Genomic DNA, 18,936 nt, shown 5'->3' with positions numbered 1-18,936 from the left:
CGCGAAGCACCAATCGTGCACGCCGGTCGCTTAGTAAACAGCTGGTATTTATACGGATGTTGAAGTTCTTCAACGTACTTGCTTCTTATCGCAGGACTTAACATTTCTGAAAGAGAAAATCGGCCCGGGATTGGTAGAGATAGTTGTTAGTTGGACAAAATACCCTGGTAAGTTCAATTTATTGGAACTTTGATCGGTAAGAATGTGCAATGGTAAAATAATTTTAATGCGAAAAACACAGAGGCCCTATGGTGCTAATAAGTGGGGTAAATATTAAGGCGAGGTACGGGGGATCCCCTCCGCCCTTCCGCTTGCGGACCTTTGCCCGTTCCTGTGCCTTCACTCAGAAATTAGTTCCCTTTCCAGGAAATAAGGACCTCCTGAAGTACCTCCCTGCAAAATGGACCCTAATACGCCACTGGCGCATAATTATTGCTGTACTGGTACATTTTTGTAACTGCCTTTATAACCTTAAAGGGGCACTAGGTCCTGAAATCCCCGAAAATGTTATGTTTTGGATTGTTTACTTAGCCTATTTCAAACATCTGGTTGAAAGGAAACCAACCTAATATCTTACCATTCCTGAAAAAAAGACCAACAAAAACCGCTTGTTTACATCAGACATGACAGAGTACGAATATGTTTTTCGTGTCGTTCTCATGTACGCTATACACGTTGTGTGTCTCGGGAACAGCACGCGGTGACCAATCACCAATGCAAAAAATTGTGGTTTCTTCAACTTTACGCGTACGAATGAAATCACAACTAGCATCCAAACAGCTCGAATATATGGGGTAGCAAAAGTGGACCCTGAAATTCGTTCTCGCACGCATAATACAGGAATAACACAAAAACGCCCAATTTTGAAACGATAGTTGTGTGGATGTAGGCCTATATATCTTACTTTTAAAAGTTATTTCCGATTATCATCATCTCGTTCAAAGCGTGTTTTGTAGCCCAATTGGGCAGTTCCAGGACCTAGTGTCCCTTTAACAATAAACATCAAAAATATTGTTTGGTATAAGAAGAAATTAAAAATCATTTTTCCGGTTATATGATCAACTTGCATATTTAGTCCATTATTATCAAATGTCAGCTTCATATTATACACAGATTTCTGTTTAATCAAATATAATAGTCATCTGTTATGGAATATGCCTCTGCCGATAAAGTTTGATAAAGGCATGTATTTCCTGTTAGGCCTACTTGTGATAATGACTTGTGTCTTCAATAAAGACATAAGGTTGACTTGTGATCGACTAAGTACAGCTTTGAAAACATGTTTTAATCGGCATGCTGTCGGGAAAGCTTTCACTATTTTGTAAAGAATCTCGTTTGAAATATACCTAATCTTCTTCAACATGTTCAAGGGCGCAAACTTAATATACAACTGCCTTATGCTGACTTACGATGACTTTGTGGGGAGAATATTCAAAGCACGTAGGACCGTGGAAGAACCCTGATACAGTGACCCAAACGGTTAGTTTTGTCAACCACCGGTGATAAGAGCGGGTTTTCCCTGTAGCTTTCTCCCCATGGAACACGCTAGCTCCGGCTTCCGCCAACGAGTTTCCTGTGATAAACAAACATTATCAAATCTGCAGAATGTACAGTCGATCGATTTACCATGAAGTTGAAAATTCACAAGAGAATCACTCCATGTAAAGTTTTAAATGGTGAAAACATCTGGTGATTTTACTGGTGATATTAAAGGAGCCAAGCATGTGTTTTTGATGGATGGATTATCGTATGCCGTCCAGGTACACAGAAACACTTTTTTATATTGTGATCAGAACCATGAACCCACTGAGAAAGTGCTTAGAAAAATAAAGGCTGTGTTTCCAGCATTGGATATTTGTTACTCATGAAAAAGATGGCATATTTCCGAGATGGCATATTAAATTATCTTTTACTTAAAATAATATCTAGTGTGATAACCGGGTAGTGGGTGCTTCAATGTGTGTTGTTATTTGCTCAGTGCGTTTTTATTGAGAGAGAGAGAGAGTAGTATAGTGCGAGCCTTTCACACCCGAGTTTCAAGGTACTGTCTTTGCACAGCAATAAATCCTTAAAAAAACCTTTGTAACTACATGTACATCTTTTCACTTATGTTTTTTTTATGCAATAGAGTATAAACTCAGTTTGACTTCCTGAAAAACATTGGTGTGTTGGTAAATAAAATGAGAGTTTCTGTCGATTTTAATTTTGACAAGATTTGTTAAAGGTCTTGTCCCTGAAAAGTTGCTCTGGTGATGTGAAACGCATATTGATGGCAAGGTTGAATTTTTTTTCGTTGCTTAACCATTTAGCGTGCCCACGCGGAACTTACAAGTCCACCTGTGAGCCCACGGACGGATGCACCCCGTGCCCGCCTGACTCGACCACAGCCGCTGAGGGCAGCAAACTCCTAGGAGCGTGCTTCTGCAAGGAAGGCTACGAGGGGGATCCCATGCGTGGGGAGTCCTGCAGGCGTAAGTGGGATTTTGAATTCCGGTAGTCGGGTTTTTTTTTCAGGTGAAGTTGCCGCGTTCTCGAAGAGGGTATCAGGATGAAGCTCAGTATAAAGCGTTGACGGACTAGGGAGAAGAGGCTCGTATATAGGCACAAAATGCATGTTCCAGAATTTAAAATTCATGTCATGGTCCATGGTCATGGTATCATACAAACCAAACAGGTGCCGGTGTGTGGTACTCCCTCACCCTATCACAAGTTTCCGTAAAATGAAGACAAGGCAAGTCCAGCTTGTTCCAGAGCGAAACATTTCTGTTCAAACGATTCCGAATAGCTACTCACTTGAAGTCTCCCGTGCTTGAGGCCTACACGATGGGCAGGATTTAATAATAATAATGTGATGCTCCTATATAGCGCTTTATACCAAAGGTCTCAAAGCGCTTCACAATTATTATTACACCTGTTCATCAGGGCCTTGGGACCATTTTTTGCAGCAGCTCCAGATCAGCGCATTCTGGTCTTTACTTTTACATGTACGCATTTATACTCCTGGGTGGACAGAGGCAATTGTAGTAAAGTGTCCTGCCACAGAACACAAGCATTATGTTCCCCGTCAGGGTTCGAACCCACGTACCACAGCACGGGAGGTCGAACACCGGAACCATTGGACCACAGCGCTCCACAGTGCCAATTTATTGGCGTCATACGAAGTAACCGTATTTCAAACGTTTGGGACGAGACGAGACTCCAGCAAGGCTAGTTCACAAGTGATAGCCAGTGGCTAAATCAGTAAGGTACAACCAGGACTATTGATTGGCCCAGCAAAAATCCAGATTAAAAAAAAAAAATTGATATGCTATGTTTGCATGTTACTTCCCAAAAGCTTCGATTTTTAAGTTGAATAGTTATTCCGACGTTCATTCCGTATGTCTTGCACATAATTTTTCATCGGCAATTTTTTTTGCACCAAGGCCGGTTCATACAGCGAACGCAAACGCCATTTTGTGACACCGCGGTTAAGTTGAACACATTTCGAATTTCGTTATGTGAATGTTTTGTGGCGTCAAATCCGCTTTGCACATGCATTTGCGAAAAGTGAGAACCAGCCTTTATTGCGATCATAATGGATATGAAAACTCACCCTGTTGTTGTGTCATCGTCTACAGTGGTGACCTGCCCGATTTTGACGTCTCCTAGAAATGGCCAGATTTTGCCGTCCCCCTGCAGCAACAAGTACCAATCAGTGTGCTCGTTTCAGTGTGACATCAGCTACGAGCTGGAGGACGCGGCCCCGGCCAAACGCCGATGTCAGGCCAACGGCCACTGGACAGAAACAACACAACATTGTCGAAGTAAGATTATCTTGTAATTCCAACATCCAATCAAATAAATAAATGTTTATAAAACACAATCTGAGTCCCCAAGTAAGGGGTCTGAATGCTCCTGAAACCGAAGCCGGGACGAGGCAGATAATTCAAAATCCCGACAATAATTCTGTAAAACCTTTATAATTACCCAATCTTTTAAATGACTAACTGGAATGAAAGTTTGCATAAGCTTTCTAAGCAACAGCTACTTCATCGGATGCAATGAAGAGAGGCATCATCATAAATGCGATTGATTGAAGGATATCTAAAGTCATCAATTGGGAAAAAATTGATGAAGTCTCTTACATTTTGTTGTTTGAACCTCCGCCTTCTGCATTGCCACTGTCCCTTTTGGTCACAATTTTTGGAGAGGTTTTTGCCGTCTGTACTATAAATGTTACTGGCATTAAATGATTTACCAGTAAGATCTGTATTTTTGGGGTCTTCCACGGTTCCAGGGCTGTCATCACTGTGAATACTTGGGGCTTGCAAATCCAACTTTTTGACACCTTCCTCCATTTGCAGAGAAATCAGGTGCTGGTTTGGGTCATCAAGAGACAACTGATCTTCAACTAAACTTTCCTCCGCCTCATTTGGAATATTTTCACACACACGTCCTCTGAGCATAATTGTATTGTCTTGCAGAGTGCCCTCAATCACAGTCACCCCGGTTTGCTGGGTAAATGGTGATATTCAGTTTCGGTGCAGACAGCATTCCTCCTGAAGTCATGAAGTGCGGTGGTTCTGCCCTGTCAACTGAGCTTCTTAACGTATTGCAACTGTGCTGGCACTCACGCTGTCTACCACAAGACCTAAAGGATGCAAATATTATCTCTTCAAAAACAAAGGTAGCAGACAAGATTGTAACAACTACAGAGGCATTTCCTTGTTGAGCATAGCCGGCAAGGTTCTCGCCCGTGTACTACTTCCCAGGTTACTGGTCATCGGTGATAGAGTCCTTCCAGAGAGCCAGTGTGGGTTTCGTGCCTCCCGCTCAACTGTCGATATGGTTTTCTCCCTTCGACAGCTACAGGAGAAGTGCATTGAGCAACTACGCCCGCTCTACGTCGTATTTATCGACCTGACGAAGGCTTTTGACTCTGTAAGTCGCTCAGGCCTGTTCTTCATCTTGAAGCGCCTGGGCTGTCCAGACACACTACTGCAGTCAAGCTCATGCAGGACGGAAAGTTGTGGCAGAAAGGCTAATGCATCGGAGCACACTTCTACATCGCTAGCAAAGAGGGAGCTGTAGTGGTCCAGCGGTCCAGCTGTGCTGATGGATCAGTAATAGCTATGCCAGAAGCTGACAGCAGTGGAGCACTCTTCTTTGGGGTAGGACCGATGGCCTCTTTAATACCATTGTACAGGCCACGAAGATCCCCAGAGTCAGCGCAGAGTTGGATGCGGGCACTGAGACCAGTCAAGTAACGGTAGAGGGCGGTACGGACAAGGCGTTGAACGTTACTCTACATAATGACGGACTATTAGGGGGCTACATTTAAACAATTTCGATGGATTTTTGCCGGAGGTAATGACGGCAAACTAACGTTTACTAAAGGTTTGCCGGCGGCAATCCATATCAACAGAGGGCGCTGTACTCTTTAAGATAGGGCTGAATTATAAGATGTATTAAATTCCCACCAAAAAGCACGTTTGGTGTAGTGGTTGAGCAAAGGCTTTAGTGAACGGGATGACTCGGGTTTGATCCCGAACCCCGCCACATTTTTAAGTTTTTTTCTTCCCATCCCCAAATAAGTAAGAATATTCTTCTTTTATTATTTTAACATGTCTCAAACATTTTATTGCAAAGTATGACATTTTCTTTTTCAGATTTGTGGCTCTGGAGGATTTTTTTTAAAGGGAAATAAAGTCCGAAATTATAAAATGGTCTGAATCCCATCTTGTGAATACGAGGTTCCAACGATAATATTGGCATGGAGCCAGACTAAAATTTGTCATCAGAAAATGTTAAAGTAAAAAAAAAAACAGTAACTGCGCATGTTCAGTGCATATCCGGCAAACTAACGTTTACTAAAGGTTTGCCGTCTCCGGCAAAATATCCACTGCCAACAATTATTTTAACTAGCGGGATGCCGCGCTTCGCGCGGCACCCGCTAGATGGGTGGAGTTGACTGTTTCGTAATAATTACTGTATACAATGAAATCTCGATAATTTAAACTCCAATAACTCCAAACAACTGTTAAGTCAAATAAAGAATCAGACCCTCTGCTGCACGCGAGCCTATTTGGACTCGCCATTAGTCTCGCCCAAGTTGTATTTGCGTTTAGCAACGTGCGCGCACATAACATTTCCTGCAGAGATTGTGCGAGGGTCCAGGACATATTGTCAATATAGGGGAAGGGGCTAGCTAGGGTGAAGGGTGCTAGTTGGAACGCCCAATTTCCGTAAAACCCGTCAACCGTGTCACCAATATTTCCGGGGATGGGGAGAAATATTTCCAGGGATGGGGAGAAATGGTTTTTGTTATAGAGGGGAGATGGTGACATTGAAATTGTTGATATTGTGGGGGTTTATGTTTGTGCTGGGATTCATACCGTTTAAATGTTGTTTTAAATTGCGCGCCAATTAGGAAGGTCTTGCTGTCAACAGTTGAATGAAATTAAGTATTTATTGCCGACCGATTGTCTCATGCGATGTCTCATTATATAAAGCTCATAAATAATGTTGTGCTAGAATATTGTCCAGTCAATTTGAATATTGAATTTTCAAGGTGCCAAACCATTAAGGACGTATACACCAACTGTACAAATAGGTAATTTAGATGAAACGCGGTTTGATCTTGGCCTATACAACGTCGTATCCATCGTTCTCACTACAGAGGAGAGAAGGGGGCAGCCAGTGGGGGTGGGGGTTGAATATTGTGTGGGCGTCGCCAGGATTTTTTCTAGAGGGGGCAAAACATATTTTTGCCCCAAAAATGCCTGTTTTTCTCAACACATTCTCGATTTATCAGTTTCAGAGGGGGGCAGGGACATTTTGCCCCCCCCCCCAACCCATTAAATTCACACCACTATGACTTCACGCCCCCCCTTTTTTTTTTGCTTTTATGGAGTGCCCCCCCCCCCCTTCGCGACGCCCATGCCTATTTATGTTACACCTGTGAATGGTCACTTATATTTCCGGGGAAGTGGGCAACAATTTATATTTGTTATGGTGAAGGGGGTGTTTCTTATTAAAGTAGAAGTTAATGTCATTATAGCAGTTGGTGTTTTTATTATGGTGATGGGGTTGTACAGCAAAGTATTGTAACACGTTTATTTGCAGAAGAGAGTAAAACTAAAAGAAAGGACATATTGGAGCACTTCATAATTATGTCAAGCATCACATGTTAAATGTATTTATTATAAAACTGTGAAAATGAAATCAGGTATACACGAATTTTTTTAGTAATAATGTATTTGCATTCATTACTGTACAGGGTAGTACTTCGACAAAACTCAGGGGATATAATTGTAGTCAGTTTTCGGAGCAATTTTCGCAAGGGACGTCGGTCCAGGCTTGTTAACCATAGGCACAAACATTCCATGAAAGACTTTCAAGCAAGACGGCCAAAGGTTATTATGCAAATGCAGTTTTTTGTGTTAAAAGCTGTAATCATAAATAATGACAGTGGCATTGTAAGTTACAGGACAACATTTTTTTAATGAGTGTTGGTGAAAACTCATGAGAAATGGAGGGGTATGCGAGTATGAATATTTCGTTGTGAAATTTTAAGAGTGATTATGTAATTTGGTAATCAAAGACATTGTTTTGTTATCAAATAAGTTTGCCAGGATCGACACAGTCTGCTTGGCCAGTAATTATCGGGTAATCATTCCATCATTATTCATGGGTACAACTAAGCCAAGGATATAATTTTAAAAAAAGGATGGACATAAAACAGCAGAAAAGAGTGATTTTTTTCATGACTTCTAAAAATAAAATTATGGCTAGAAGGAAAATGTGTTTTGAATGGGTAAAGAGAAAAAGCAGGAATCTTGCAGTTGAACTGGAAAGAATAGGTGTGTCACGTCTTCGTCTTGAGTTGAGATTCTTGCTTTGGGAACTGGTTGAAGCATGCACTGGAGCATGCTTGGAGCATGGTTGGAGCTGGTCATGTGATGTGGGTGTCATCGGGAGTCCTGTGTAAAGGAGTTAGAAAGAAAAGAATAACGACTAAGGTGAAGAAAACTTGTAAAACAAATACATCGGCTAACAATAGCTACAAATAAATTAGACAGGTGTTGCAATACCCCATTTATGCGGAATGCACTACTGAAGTACTAACCAAACATGCCAAACAACGAAACATGTCTTATATGTTGTATTTTAGTGACCCCCCCCCCCCGCATATGATTTTATCTCAGCAGAACAGCAGAGACACTGAACAGTCATCAATGTATTAGTTTCCTCTTTATCCTGCTTGGGTTCATGTCTGTTGTCGAGTCATTTGATTTTCTGCCAGAGTGTATTCTCTAATTTCCACTATTCTAACTGTGTTGGTTTCAAGTTTTAGTCTTCGCCTGTATTTTTTGGTTTTTGGCCTGAGGTTTGAACTTGATCACGTCTTTAATTTTGATTTGAGGGTTTCTTTATTAAGTTGGTTATTGGTCTTTGATTTGCAGTAAATTAATTTTGTTTTGCCTATGAGTATGAAAGTCATTTCTTTAAAGGAAGTTTTGAGTATGATTTGCCGTGTTCTAAGATTACCACAAAGATTTAATTTGCATCATTTGTATGGAATGAATGTACATTTCATGGCCTATATACAAATGCAGCATTTTTTTTCTAGCTAGTAGGCCTATAGGCCTAGGCCTAAAACAAACTAAAGCAAAATCCAAAAACAAACTACAAACAAAGCCCAATTGTGAAATCAAAAGTTGGCAAAGTTCTACAAACATGTTCGGGTACATGTTCCAAGTGAGGCCTGTATTTACGGAGGTCATGCAGTAAATTGGCCACATTAAGCCTAGCTAAGTAAACCCACGGCCAAACTCTCGATGTCCGAGGCCTCCCCCCGTACGTACATTCATACAACCCTCCCCGTTCTACCACCAGACTACGCCATCATTGGACACTCACAAACTCACACTTTTCACAAACAACAATGCTTCTCATTGCCAGTGGCGTTCGAAAGAATACCACTTTTCACAAACAACAATATATATCATAAATGAGACTTACCGTTCAATGAGAAAACTGGAGCAAGGAACAGATACATCAACCATGTCAACAACGCTGTGCTGAAGAAATGTGGGGCAAGTTGCATGCGCTGCATGCTCATAACGAACGTATACGTGGCACGTCAATTATCCGGCCCATACGCTGCATGCTCTCATAACGAACGTACGTGGCCATACGCAAGATGGCCGGCGCGGCCGGCTCAATGGGGAAGGGAATTATGGGAAAATAGGGTGGAAATAGCCGGGCCCCGTTCCGCATCCCCCGCAGCCAACGGGCGCGATGGGGACGGGAGACCGGTCGGGAAAATGGCAGCGCCCCCGAATCATTTTCGTGATTGTAGTATAGACTAGCGGGATGCCGCGCTTCGCGCGGCACCCGCTAGATGGGTGGAGTTGACTGTTTCGTAATAATTACTGTATGCAGTGAAATCTCGATAATAACTCCAATAACTCCAAACAACTGTTAAGTCAAATAAAGAATCAGACGCTCTGCTGCACGCGAGCCTATTTGGGCTCGCCATCAGTCTCACCTAAGTTGTATTTGCGTTTAGCAACGTGCGCGCACATAACATTTCCTGTGGAGATTGTGCGAGGGTCCAGGACATATTGTCAATATAGGGGAGGGGCTAGTTAGGGTGAAAGGTGCTAGTCGGAACGCCCAATTTCCGTACAACCCGTCAACCATGTCACAAATATTTCCGGGGATGGGGAGAAATATTTCCAGGGACGGGGAGAAATGGTTTTTGTTATAGAGGGGAGATGGTGATATTGAAATCGCTGATATTGTGGAGGTTTATGTTTGTGCTGGGATTCATACCGTTTAAATGTTGTTTTAAATTGCGCACCGATTAGGAAGGTCTTGCTGTCAACAGTTGAATGAAATTAAGTATTTATTGTCGACCGATTGTCTCATGCAATGTCTCATTACATGTATATAAAGCTCATAACTAATGTTGTGCTGGAATATTGTCCAGTCAAATTGAACATTGATTTTTCAAGGTGCCAAACCATAAAGGACGTATACACCAACTGTACAATTAGGTAGTTTAGATGAAACGCGGTTTGATCTTGACCTTTACAACGTCGTATTCATAGTTCTCACTACAGAGGAGAGGAGGGGGAAGCCAGTGGGGGTGGGGGTTGGATATTGTGTGGCCTATTTACATGGGCGTCGCCAGGATTTGTTTTCTAGAGGGGGCAAAACATATTTTTGCCAAAAAAATGCCTGTTTTTCTCAACACATTCTCCATTTATCAGTTTTAGAGAAGGGCAGGGACATTTAGCCCCCCAACTCATTAAATTTAAAATTGAACTCATTTTTCGGGGGGGGGGGGCAAGTGCCCCCCTTGCCCCCCCCCCCCCCCCCCCCTTGCGACGCCCATGCCTACTTATGTTACACCTGTGAATGGTCACTTATATTTCCGGGGAAGTGGGCAACAATTTATATTCGTTATGGTGAAGGGGGTGTTTTTTATGTATTAAGTAGTAGTTAATGTCATTATAACAGTTCGTGTTTTTATTATGGTGATGGGGTTGTAGAGCAAAGTATTGTAACACGTTTATTTGCAGAAGAGAGTAAAACTATAAGAAAGGACACATTGGAGCACTTCATAATTATGTCAAGCACCACATGTTAAATGTATTTACGGTCGGGTACGCAGATCCGTTTCGGCGGAGATTTACCGCCAGGCCCGCAGCAGACTACCAAAGGATCACCCCCACACGCACTCTCGCTCACACAACCCAACCGGACTAACCCGGGGGACTGGGGAAGGATGGGGACCTGACACCAGATATGTGTTTCGGAAGATTATTTTATTCGCCTACCCTACGTGATCTTATACTCAATCACTTCCCTTACAAACTCAGAGATTACATAATTATCTGGATTATGATGCGGGAATCATTTATCAATTACACTCACACAAAGTACGAGGATCCCTCCGCTGCGACTATAGGTGATTGGTGATTGGTTAATTGTGGGAGATTAGAACAGTGCAACTTTTCCTGAGACCGCGCACGGGTTCCGGCCACAGCAGAAAGAGAGCGAAGCTGAGGGAATGGCCGCTTATATACACTGGCGCTATTGGCTGTTGCCCCCATAAACCTGGGTACGGGTGAGTGCACGCGCAAACCGCAGCGGCTGGCTACCAGTAAAGAACTAAAGTGCGCCCTCTATTAAATGCATTGCGCTACACTATTCTGAAGTCAGACTTGAGATTATCACCTTGGAACAATGGCAGAATCGTTGTCGTCATCCCCGTGACTCGAATGGTCCATTTCTCAAGGCATCCCAGCCGAATTGAGAGAGAGACCATTGAATAAATGCCTTGATTCCCAAAACAAAGCACAGCAGTCAGCATAGCTTCCGTAAAATTAAATGGTCTCAAGCTCAAAACACATACAGTAAGATAAGAGGAGCTAGCGGTAGTTCTTTAACGCTTTTCCAGCCGTTGTTATTTTCTAACTTGATCGGATTTGATTCTTTTTAGTCTTCACGAACATTTATTTTAACACAAATGAATGGGTAATTTTAACTGTAATCATTTTTAATGATAAAGAGTTATCATTCTTGATTTTTGAAAGAGAATATTATACTTTGGTATTTTTAACGATTTGAATCCAAACTACGTGTACAATGTAGAGGTCGCTCTCCACTATCCTTTGGGCCAGCAGGTGCAAAAAGCGTTGACAACTGACAAGAAGCATGATCTGCCGTGTAGGCCTATGGGGTTGCAAACACGTTTTTGATCCTCCCCCCCCCCCTCCTAAAAAAAATCACAGTTAACGAGAGAAAAAGTCAAAAAACACAATTATGAGGGCCGGCGGATTCATTTCGAACCCGTGACCCCGTGACGTGATCGCATAACAAGTTTCAAAGTCATGATAACACATACTAATTGACCGTACATCGAGAGTTGTGCTTATCGATTGGTCCTCCCACCCCTTCATTTCATTGATAAAACTCCTCCCCCACCACAAAAATTATCTTCATTCGGACCGTACCATTCTGCGTTTTCTGTTGCATATCAGCAAATTAATGTAAATCAGGTCCATAGCATGCAAGCAAACTAAGGCTAAGCCAAAAAAAAAAAAAAAAAAAAAACATGGGCTACTAATACAACAGACAAAGAGGCCAAAAATTAGGTCACTTTTAAAATTTATCATTGTTTTCGTGTGTTTTTTTCCCCTTAAAAAAAAAGGAGGCGGCCTCCAAAAAGAAAGCGGGGGGCGCTATACATGGTTTTTTTTTTTTATTTAGCCTATAATTTTCATTGCTCATAATACGCTTCTTAGCGCAATAGTCTTCTGCTGGAATTATTTTACGCTCACGTTGAGCATTGACGGTCCACAAATATGGGCTTCCATAAATAGCAAGCAACTATAGTATATCGGATGTGATTACTCATCATCTTACACGGAGCGGACATCTTAAGAGGGCATAAGTGATGTGAATCCCAGGAGAGGAACCGGTGCACGTGACAAGAATCCAGCATATAGCTATAGACCATTATCATGTTGCGGCCATCTTGATTTTTCCCCATTCAAATCAACGTAACCGAGGCGATGCTGGAAGGAAATATAGTCTGGTTCCTTTTTGCAAAAAAACCCATTATTTTTCAGTATTGTTATTGGAGACAAAAAACATGACTGAAATGGAGGCAGCATGAAAAAGGTGGATATAGACCTTTATCATGCTGCCACCATTTCAGTCATGTTCCCTGCATCAGTATACTGAATGATGTGTTGTGCAAAAAGGAACCAGACTATTTTTTTCTTCCAGCCTCGCTTTGGATACGTTAATTGATTTGAATTGGGAAAAATCAAGATGGCCACAACATGATAATTGTCAATTAATAGCAGGGTCAGGGGCAGATTCAGGATGTTTTGGCAGGGGAAGGGGGGTCATCAACAAATCAATGCTGAAATGTAGACAGGTTTTTTTGTCCGGACACTTGGCTCCGGAAAATCAAAACTCTATTAGTCCTGAATCCTCCAATTTCAATACAATTTTGCACACCCCCTAGGGAGTTAGGGTGCTCGTGCCGTACTTTCATTGGCGGCGCTGTTTAAAATCCGACGATTATTAACACTATATTACAGGATAGTGTACAAATACCCTCGTAACCAAACAGGCTCTGTCCGTATTTTGGGCACAGGCGTATATTTATACCAGTATAATTATTTTTGAGTGTCAGAAAAGGGAGGTGGGGTTTATCATTATTTTTAATAATTCTAATTGGAACACAAATTTCGTCTCGTATACGCCAAACCTTGTTTTTCAGAAATCAAATTCGTCTAAAATAAGACGAATTCGATCTCTGAATGCTGCCAACGGTAAATGACAAAATTGGTTTTGGTAAAAGCGTGCGAATATTTTGTCGGACGAAATTGTATGGTAGAGTTGGTGAGTTTGAATGAAAAACGTTTCAAAATAGCCGGGAAAACCTATAAGTAAATTTAAATTAATAAACGAAAAGAACAAGACTATAGTCTTGAAATGAAATGAGGAAACGTCAAGCCTGCGATGACCCTCAATTCCCCTGTGAATTTGTCTTCCTAAAATTACGTCCGACAGATTTTGAAGAAGATAAAAATCCAAGCAAACAAACAAAAATGTTATGAAGAAACAGGGAAAGAAGAAGAAGTGGAAATTAATCTTATTAGCGCACTTAATGTCACAATGAAGTATGACGAAATATTGAAGTTTTCGATTAAATTGTGTGGCATTAGACGAATTTGTTTTTCTGAATAACACGGTTCGGCGTACATGTATACGATCGCGACGAAAGCGATACCTCCTTGACGGAATTATGTGCGCCCATGGTTTGAATTTGCTTCAACTACAACTGAAATTTTGTGTTAAAGGACGAAATTAAACAAATCGATTTTGCTGGACGAATTTGAATTCTAAAACCGCAGAATTTGAATGAAAAAAGGTTTAAAATAGTCGGGGAAAATTTTCGGGCCAATATTAAAACAAATTTCTGTTGATATATTTTCTTTCGTGACTGATGTGTAGTTCAGTCGGTAGGGCCTAAAAAGTAATTTTTGAAATGTCTTTTTTTGACTTAAAGTAATTTTAAATGGCATAGTTCTGCTTTTGAACCACCAGTCTGGTTCCTCAGCCCATGTTCCTTCCTCTATGCCTGACATATAGCCGTCACATAAAAAAAATATATATAATTGAACATTTCGCATATAAACAACCTCGTCCCCAGAGCTTAATTTATTTTCAACCTCGTTTCCAATGGTTAGCCCTGGGATTGGAACTTGCTTCCTGTAGCGCAATTAGCAGGTAATGCATTTCTATATCGTGTACTTGGTGTTGATGTTTCCAACGAATATTACGTCTTTTTACGTTTATTGTAATTATTACATCCGCACCTACTCATAATAATCATTTCTTTCCCAATTTGCTTATATATTAATATGATGCATATTGGCTGGATAAGATTTGTGACACTTTGAAAAAATTGTGTATTGTCGTAACTCCCGCCGCCACGAATTGATTCTCTTTTTACCCTAGACACCACATACATAAACAACGCTGATGTAACGCATAGGCAGGCACCAGACTATAATATTCCTCATTTGCATACGTATTTAAAAAAAATTGTGGATATGCAAAATGATCCAATACCAGGGTGAGAGAGCAGATAGTGGTGGGCGCGTACTGCTCGACACACTGGGAACGATGTTGCATACAACCCTGCCCTCATCATATTATAGGTTTTCCCGGCTATTTAAAAACATTTTTCATTCGACTTCACCAACCCTATCTCTTAATTTCGTCCGCAAAAAAAATCACAAGACCAGTTTAGTCATTTACCATTCAGTTTTAAAGTTTGTTCACCTTTTTTAAAACGTTTATCATGCGAATTTTTAAGTTTGTTCACCTTTTTAGTCTTCTTTATTCACCAGGTCGAGAATATTACAAATCATATTCGTCGATGGCAGCACTCAGAGATCGAATTCGCCTTCCATAAATCAACCAGACGAATTTGATTTCTAAATAACAAGGTTTGGCGTAGGCGAGAAGAAATCGAATACTCCAGGACGAAAACTTGTGCTTATTGTTTGAATTTGCTTGAACTGAATTGAAATTGTCCGACAAAAGACGAATTTAAACATTGGAAGTGCACTATTTTGATGTTGATGGACGATTTTGAATATTAGAAACGGTGAATTCAAATGATGAGAGATTTAAAATAGCAGGGAAAACATATATTATAATCGTTAAGGTGCGTAGGAAATGGCGTTCTCAAGCCTTCCGACATGGGAAAGCGGACCTTGTGCTATCTCTAATCAAAATCCTACTGACATACACTTTAGACCGATACACTTGAGATTCAGTGATAAAATAGAATAATGTTGTATTGGAAAATATGTATTATGGAGGAAAACAAATACTCGAGGTGGGTAATTTGGGGGAGTCCAATGTAAGCCGCAGTGGCACACAATGGCTACTTCACTTTAACCTATCACTTCTGGCTTGGTTATGTTTGCTTGAGTCTGCAATATAATTAGAACTGGTATTGTGCTTTTAATCAGCCAGATACTGAGTAAACCATAATTTTCCCACTCATGAACAAGACTGTAAATTGTAAAGAAAGACTTAATGCATTGCGTAAAACTGAATTCACAAATTCAGCCAACAAGATATCCGACAACAAGACTTGTCTTGTATCACTTTCCGGATCATGGCGGAAGAAGGGACTCGTCCTGCTGTTTTAGAGAGGATCACAGACGATCATCTTAAGTGCTCAATCTGTCGAGAACTGTACAAAGAGCTAAAGACTTTATCCTGTTTGCACAGGTTTTGTATGCAGTGCCTCGTGACATACCGGCAGTCTCATTGGGATTCTGACCATTTGATGTGTCCACTATGTCGCCAACAAACATCCGTTCCCGGGGGTGACATCAGGAATCTCGCTACAGATTTTGCACCGGCATCGTTGGAAGAAGTGGTGCAGAAAGAATATGGACCCACAATACAGACATGCAGTATTCATGAACAAGGAAAATGCGAACTTTTCTGTGAGACTTGTACCAAACTCATATGTCTTACGTGCCTGACGGAGTCCCACAAACGTCACGAGTTTAAAGAGGTCAGACGCATGAACATCGCCGATAAGAGGAAAAGAATCAAAGACAAAATACCACAGTACCAAAAATCCGTGGCAGATCTCACGCAGGCTTTACAATCCGTGGACAAAGAAAAACGAGACTTCGCAGTAGCAATGGTGAGACTCAAGGAGGAGGTAGAAGGTGAAGCTAGAGTTATGAAAGACAAAGTGGACGATTCAAAGCGAAGCATCTTGCGTCAGCTCGATCAGATCCAGACGGAGAGGGAGAAAGAGCTTAAGGACTTCTCTCACGACCTCAACTTTATGAGAAAAACCACGCAGAAGCTTCTTGACGAATCCAACCTTGTACTAGAAACGAACCATCAATATGTGTTCCTCCAGAAATATACTAGTACCGGTATGGGTTCGCTCGGTAAAAACCGGCGTCGTATTCCTAGCATGAAGAATAATCCAGTAGTTACATTCACGCCGTGTGAGAAAGACATTCCCGTGGGAAAAGTGTTGAAACACAGTACTATTTTCAAAATAAAAGGTCTAATGATAGATCTTGTGTGGTTTCTAAAGATGGTCATGATAGCGGTGGTGATGTTTATTGGGTTAGTGACGTGTGTGGAGGCGATGGTTGGAATTACGACGAAAATGGCAGTGCTGAGCTTGGTTGTAATGCTCTGTATTTTGAAGAACCTGATCAAAATCGGTGCAGTTCACAAAATGAAAAGTAAAATGAAAGCTGTTGTGAAGTTTCTAAGCATGGTCATGATGAGGGTGGTGATGCTCATGATGTTAGTCACGCTTGTGGTGATGATGATTGGAAAAACAACGATAATAGCAATGATGTGCTGGGTTATAACTAGCATGTTCTGTATTTTGTAGAACTGATCAAAATAACAACAAAGGCACTGACATGAATGTCATCATGAACGGTACATGATGGACTGTGTGCTCAAGAAAATGGCACTGTTATATGAAATCTTTGGTAAAAAATATTTCAGTTAAATTTAACAACGGGAACACTTCCAAATGATCGCAAAATAGCGAAAATTATACCGATATCTAAAAGTGGTGATTCACAGTCCTTTAGTAATTACAGACCTATTTCGTTGTTGCCCTGTTTATCTAAAGTTCTTGCAAGACTTATCGTCAATCGAATAAGTTCAATGATGATAACAAGATCTTAGATCACTCACAATATGGATTACTTATGCCGATTACTCAACTCATATGGTACTGACAAAATAACTTCATATTTATGTGGGAGTCCCGATATTATAGGACACCGCCGTTGCGTGTGGTGTGTTTGTCGTGAGAGGGTTTTCTCTATGACACTGCGCGCTATTGCGTGCGGAGGGACTTTCCCTCAATGAGCAATATTTTCGCGTAAACTGGGCGATGAGAAATCCGGACACATGCGCATGCATGCGATAATTATTTCCAATAAGGATCCAGATGGAAATTATAACATATTAATAGTGCCACAACAAGCCAGGTTAGTCAAACTACTTTTCTAGGGGTAATCATAATAGATAACAAGCTTACATTGAAAAATCATTGTTATTATATACAAAAGAATGCGCTGCTTTGTATGTTAAATACGTTTATCTCTATATAGCCTAAACTGTAATATGGAGTACTAAAATTTTGTATATACAAATATATCGTTCAAAACGCTTCGCTCTCTTAATTTCCTTAAAGAATAATAGTACATGTAGTATTAGCCTATACTAATAAGTAAAACAATTGTAATATCTTATTATTTGGTAATTATTATCACTTCATAATGGCAAGCCCGGGCTACCACTGATTTTCAGTTTGTGTGTTGATGAGCTTCGATTTTTGCTGAATTAGAAAGTGTCTCGGGCAGCTATCAATAAAGAGATAGTTTAATAACCTTATGTTCAACTGTCATACCAATTCACGAGCTGTAAACGGTTTTTGTGTGTGTTAATTTTAAAAAAAATCATACTGCGCACCCGCAGAGGTACGAAAGCCCATTAGCGCCACTGCAAGTATATATGTTACAGATTGTGTAATTCGTTATTATACAAATAACGAATGTTTGTGAGTGTGATGGTAAGAATAATTTCATGAGGTGACAGATTGAATGTTCTATTCCACGAGGCGAAGCCGAGTGGAATAGAACATTCAATCTGTCACCGAATGAAATTATTCTTTCCATCGCACGAACGTAAAACATTCGTTATTTGTTTTATACAACACCTGAATAAATTCTCGTCATTTGATTGGTAAATTATAAACTACAATTTATTTTGATTTTAAAGATGTTGAACTACCCCTTCACGAAAATGTTTGAACCCAACGCTGTAGCGCTGGCTCTTTGGAACAATACGCGCTACGCTGAACGCGCACACCAGCATGCATTTTGCACGCAAATACCGCGTCATGGAACAAGCGCAAAGTGAAACGGTATAACGCATGGGTATAACGCATGGTCGCACCGTGCATTATACCGAATAATAATATGTCACGTGATCTACAATTCACCAATCAGATGACGGGGATTTATTCAGGTGTTGTATAATACGGATTATTAATTCGTTATTACGGATTATTAATTCGTTATAACGGATTATTTAATTCGTTATTACGGATTATTAATTCGTTATTACGGATTATTTAATTCGTTATTACGGATTACTAATTCGTTATAACGGATTATTTAATTCGTTATTACGGATTATTAATTCGTTATTACGGATTATTAATTCGTTATTACGGATTATTTAATTCGTTATTACGGATTATTAATTCGTTATTACGAATTAGGTCTGATGTTCTCACACGTGGAGAGCACGTGACCAGGGGCCTGTGTATATAGCGCCGCT

At 40.7% G+C, this 18,936-nt stretch overlaps 1 protein-coding gene and 1 long non-coding RNA gene across 2 annotated transcripts; both read left to right on the top strand.

Annotated features, from left to right (window-relative positions):
- The first annotated feature begins 5 nt into the window (after positions 1–5).
- LOC119741117 lies at positions 6–3,798 on the top strand. The gene is made up of 3 exons (XR_005272718.1): positions 6–167; positions 2,310–2,471; positions 3,618–3,798. It is a non-coding gene; the product is annotated as an uncharacterized LOC119741117 (long non-coding RNA).
- Positions 3,799–15,706: 11,908 nt separating this feature from the next.
- LOC119740607 (tripartite motif-containing protein 59-like) lies at positions 15,707–16,966 on the top strand. Its single transcript, XM_038215968.1, has one exon. The coding sequence runs from the start codon at positions 15,707–15,709 to the stop codon at positions 16,964–16,966; it is 1,260 nt and encodes a 419-aa protein (XP_038071896.1).
- Positions 16,967–18,936: the final 1,970 nt, after the last annotated feature.

The sequence above is a fragment of the Patiria miniata genome, unplaced genomic scaffold (assembly GCF_015706575.1).
Source record: "Patiria miniata isolate m_02_andy unplaced genomic scaffold, ASM1570657v1 HiC_scaffold_5, whole genome shotgun sequence".
NCBI classification, from domain to species: Eukaryota; Metazoa; Echinodermata; class Asteroidea; order Valvatida; family Asterinidae; genus Patiria; species Patiria miniata.
This window is presented reverse-complemented; position numbering and strand designations above follow the sequence as displayed.

Bases quoted from the DNA above. Each gene is read 5' to 3' on its own strand.
- LOC119740607 (XM_038215968.1), top strand. From the start codon at position 15,707: ATGGCGGAAGAAGGGACTCGTCCTGCTGTTTTAGAGAGGATCACAGAC.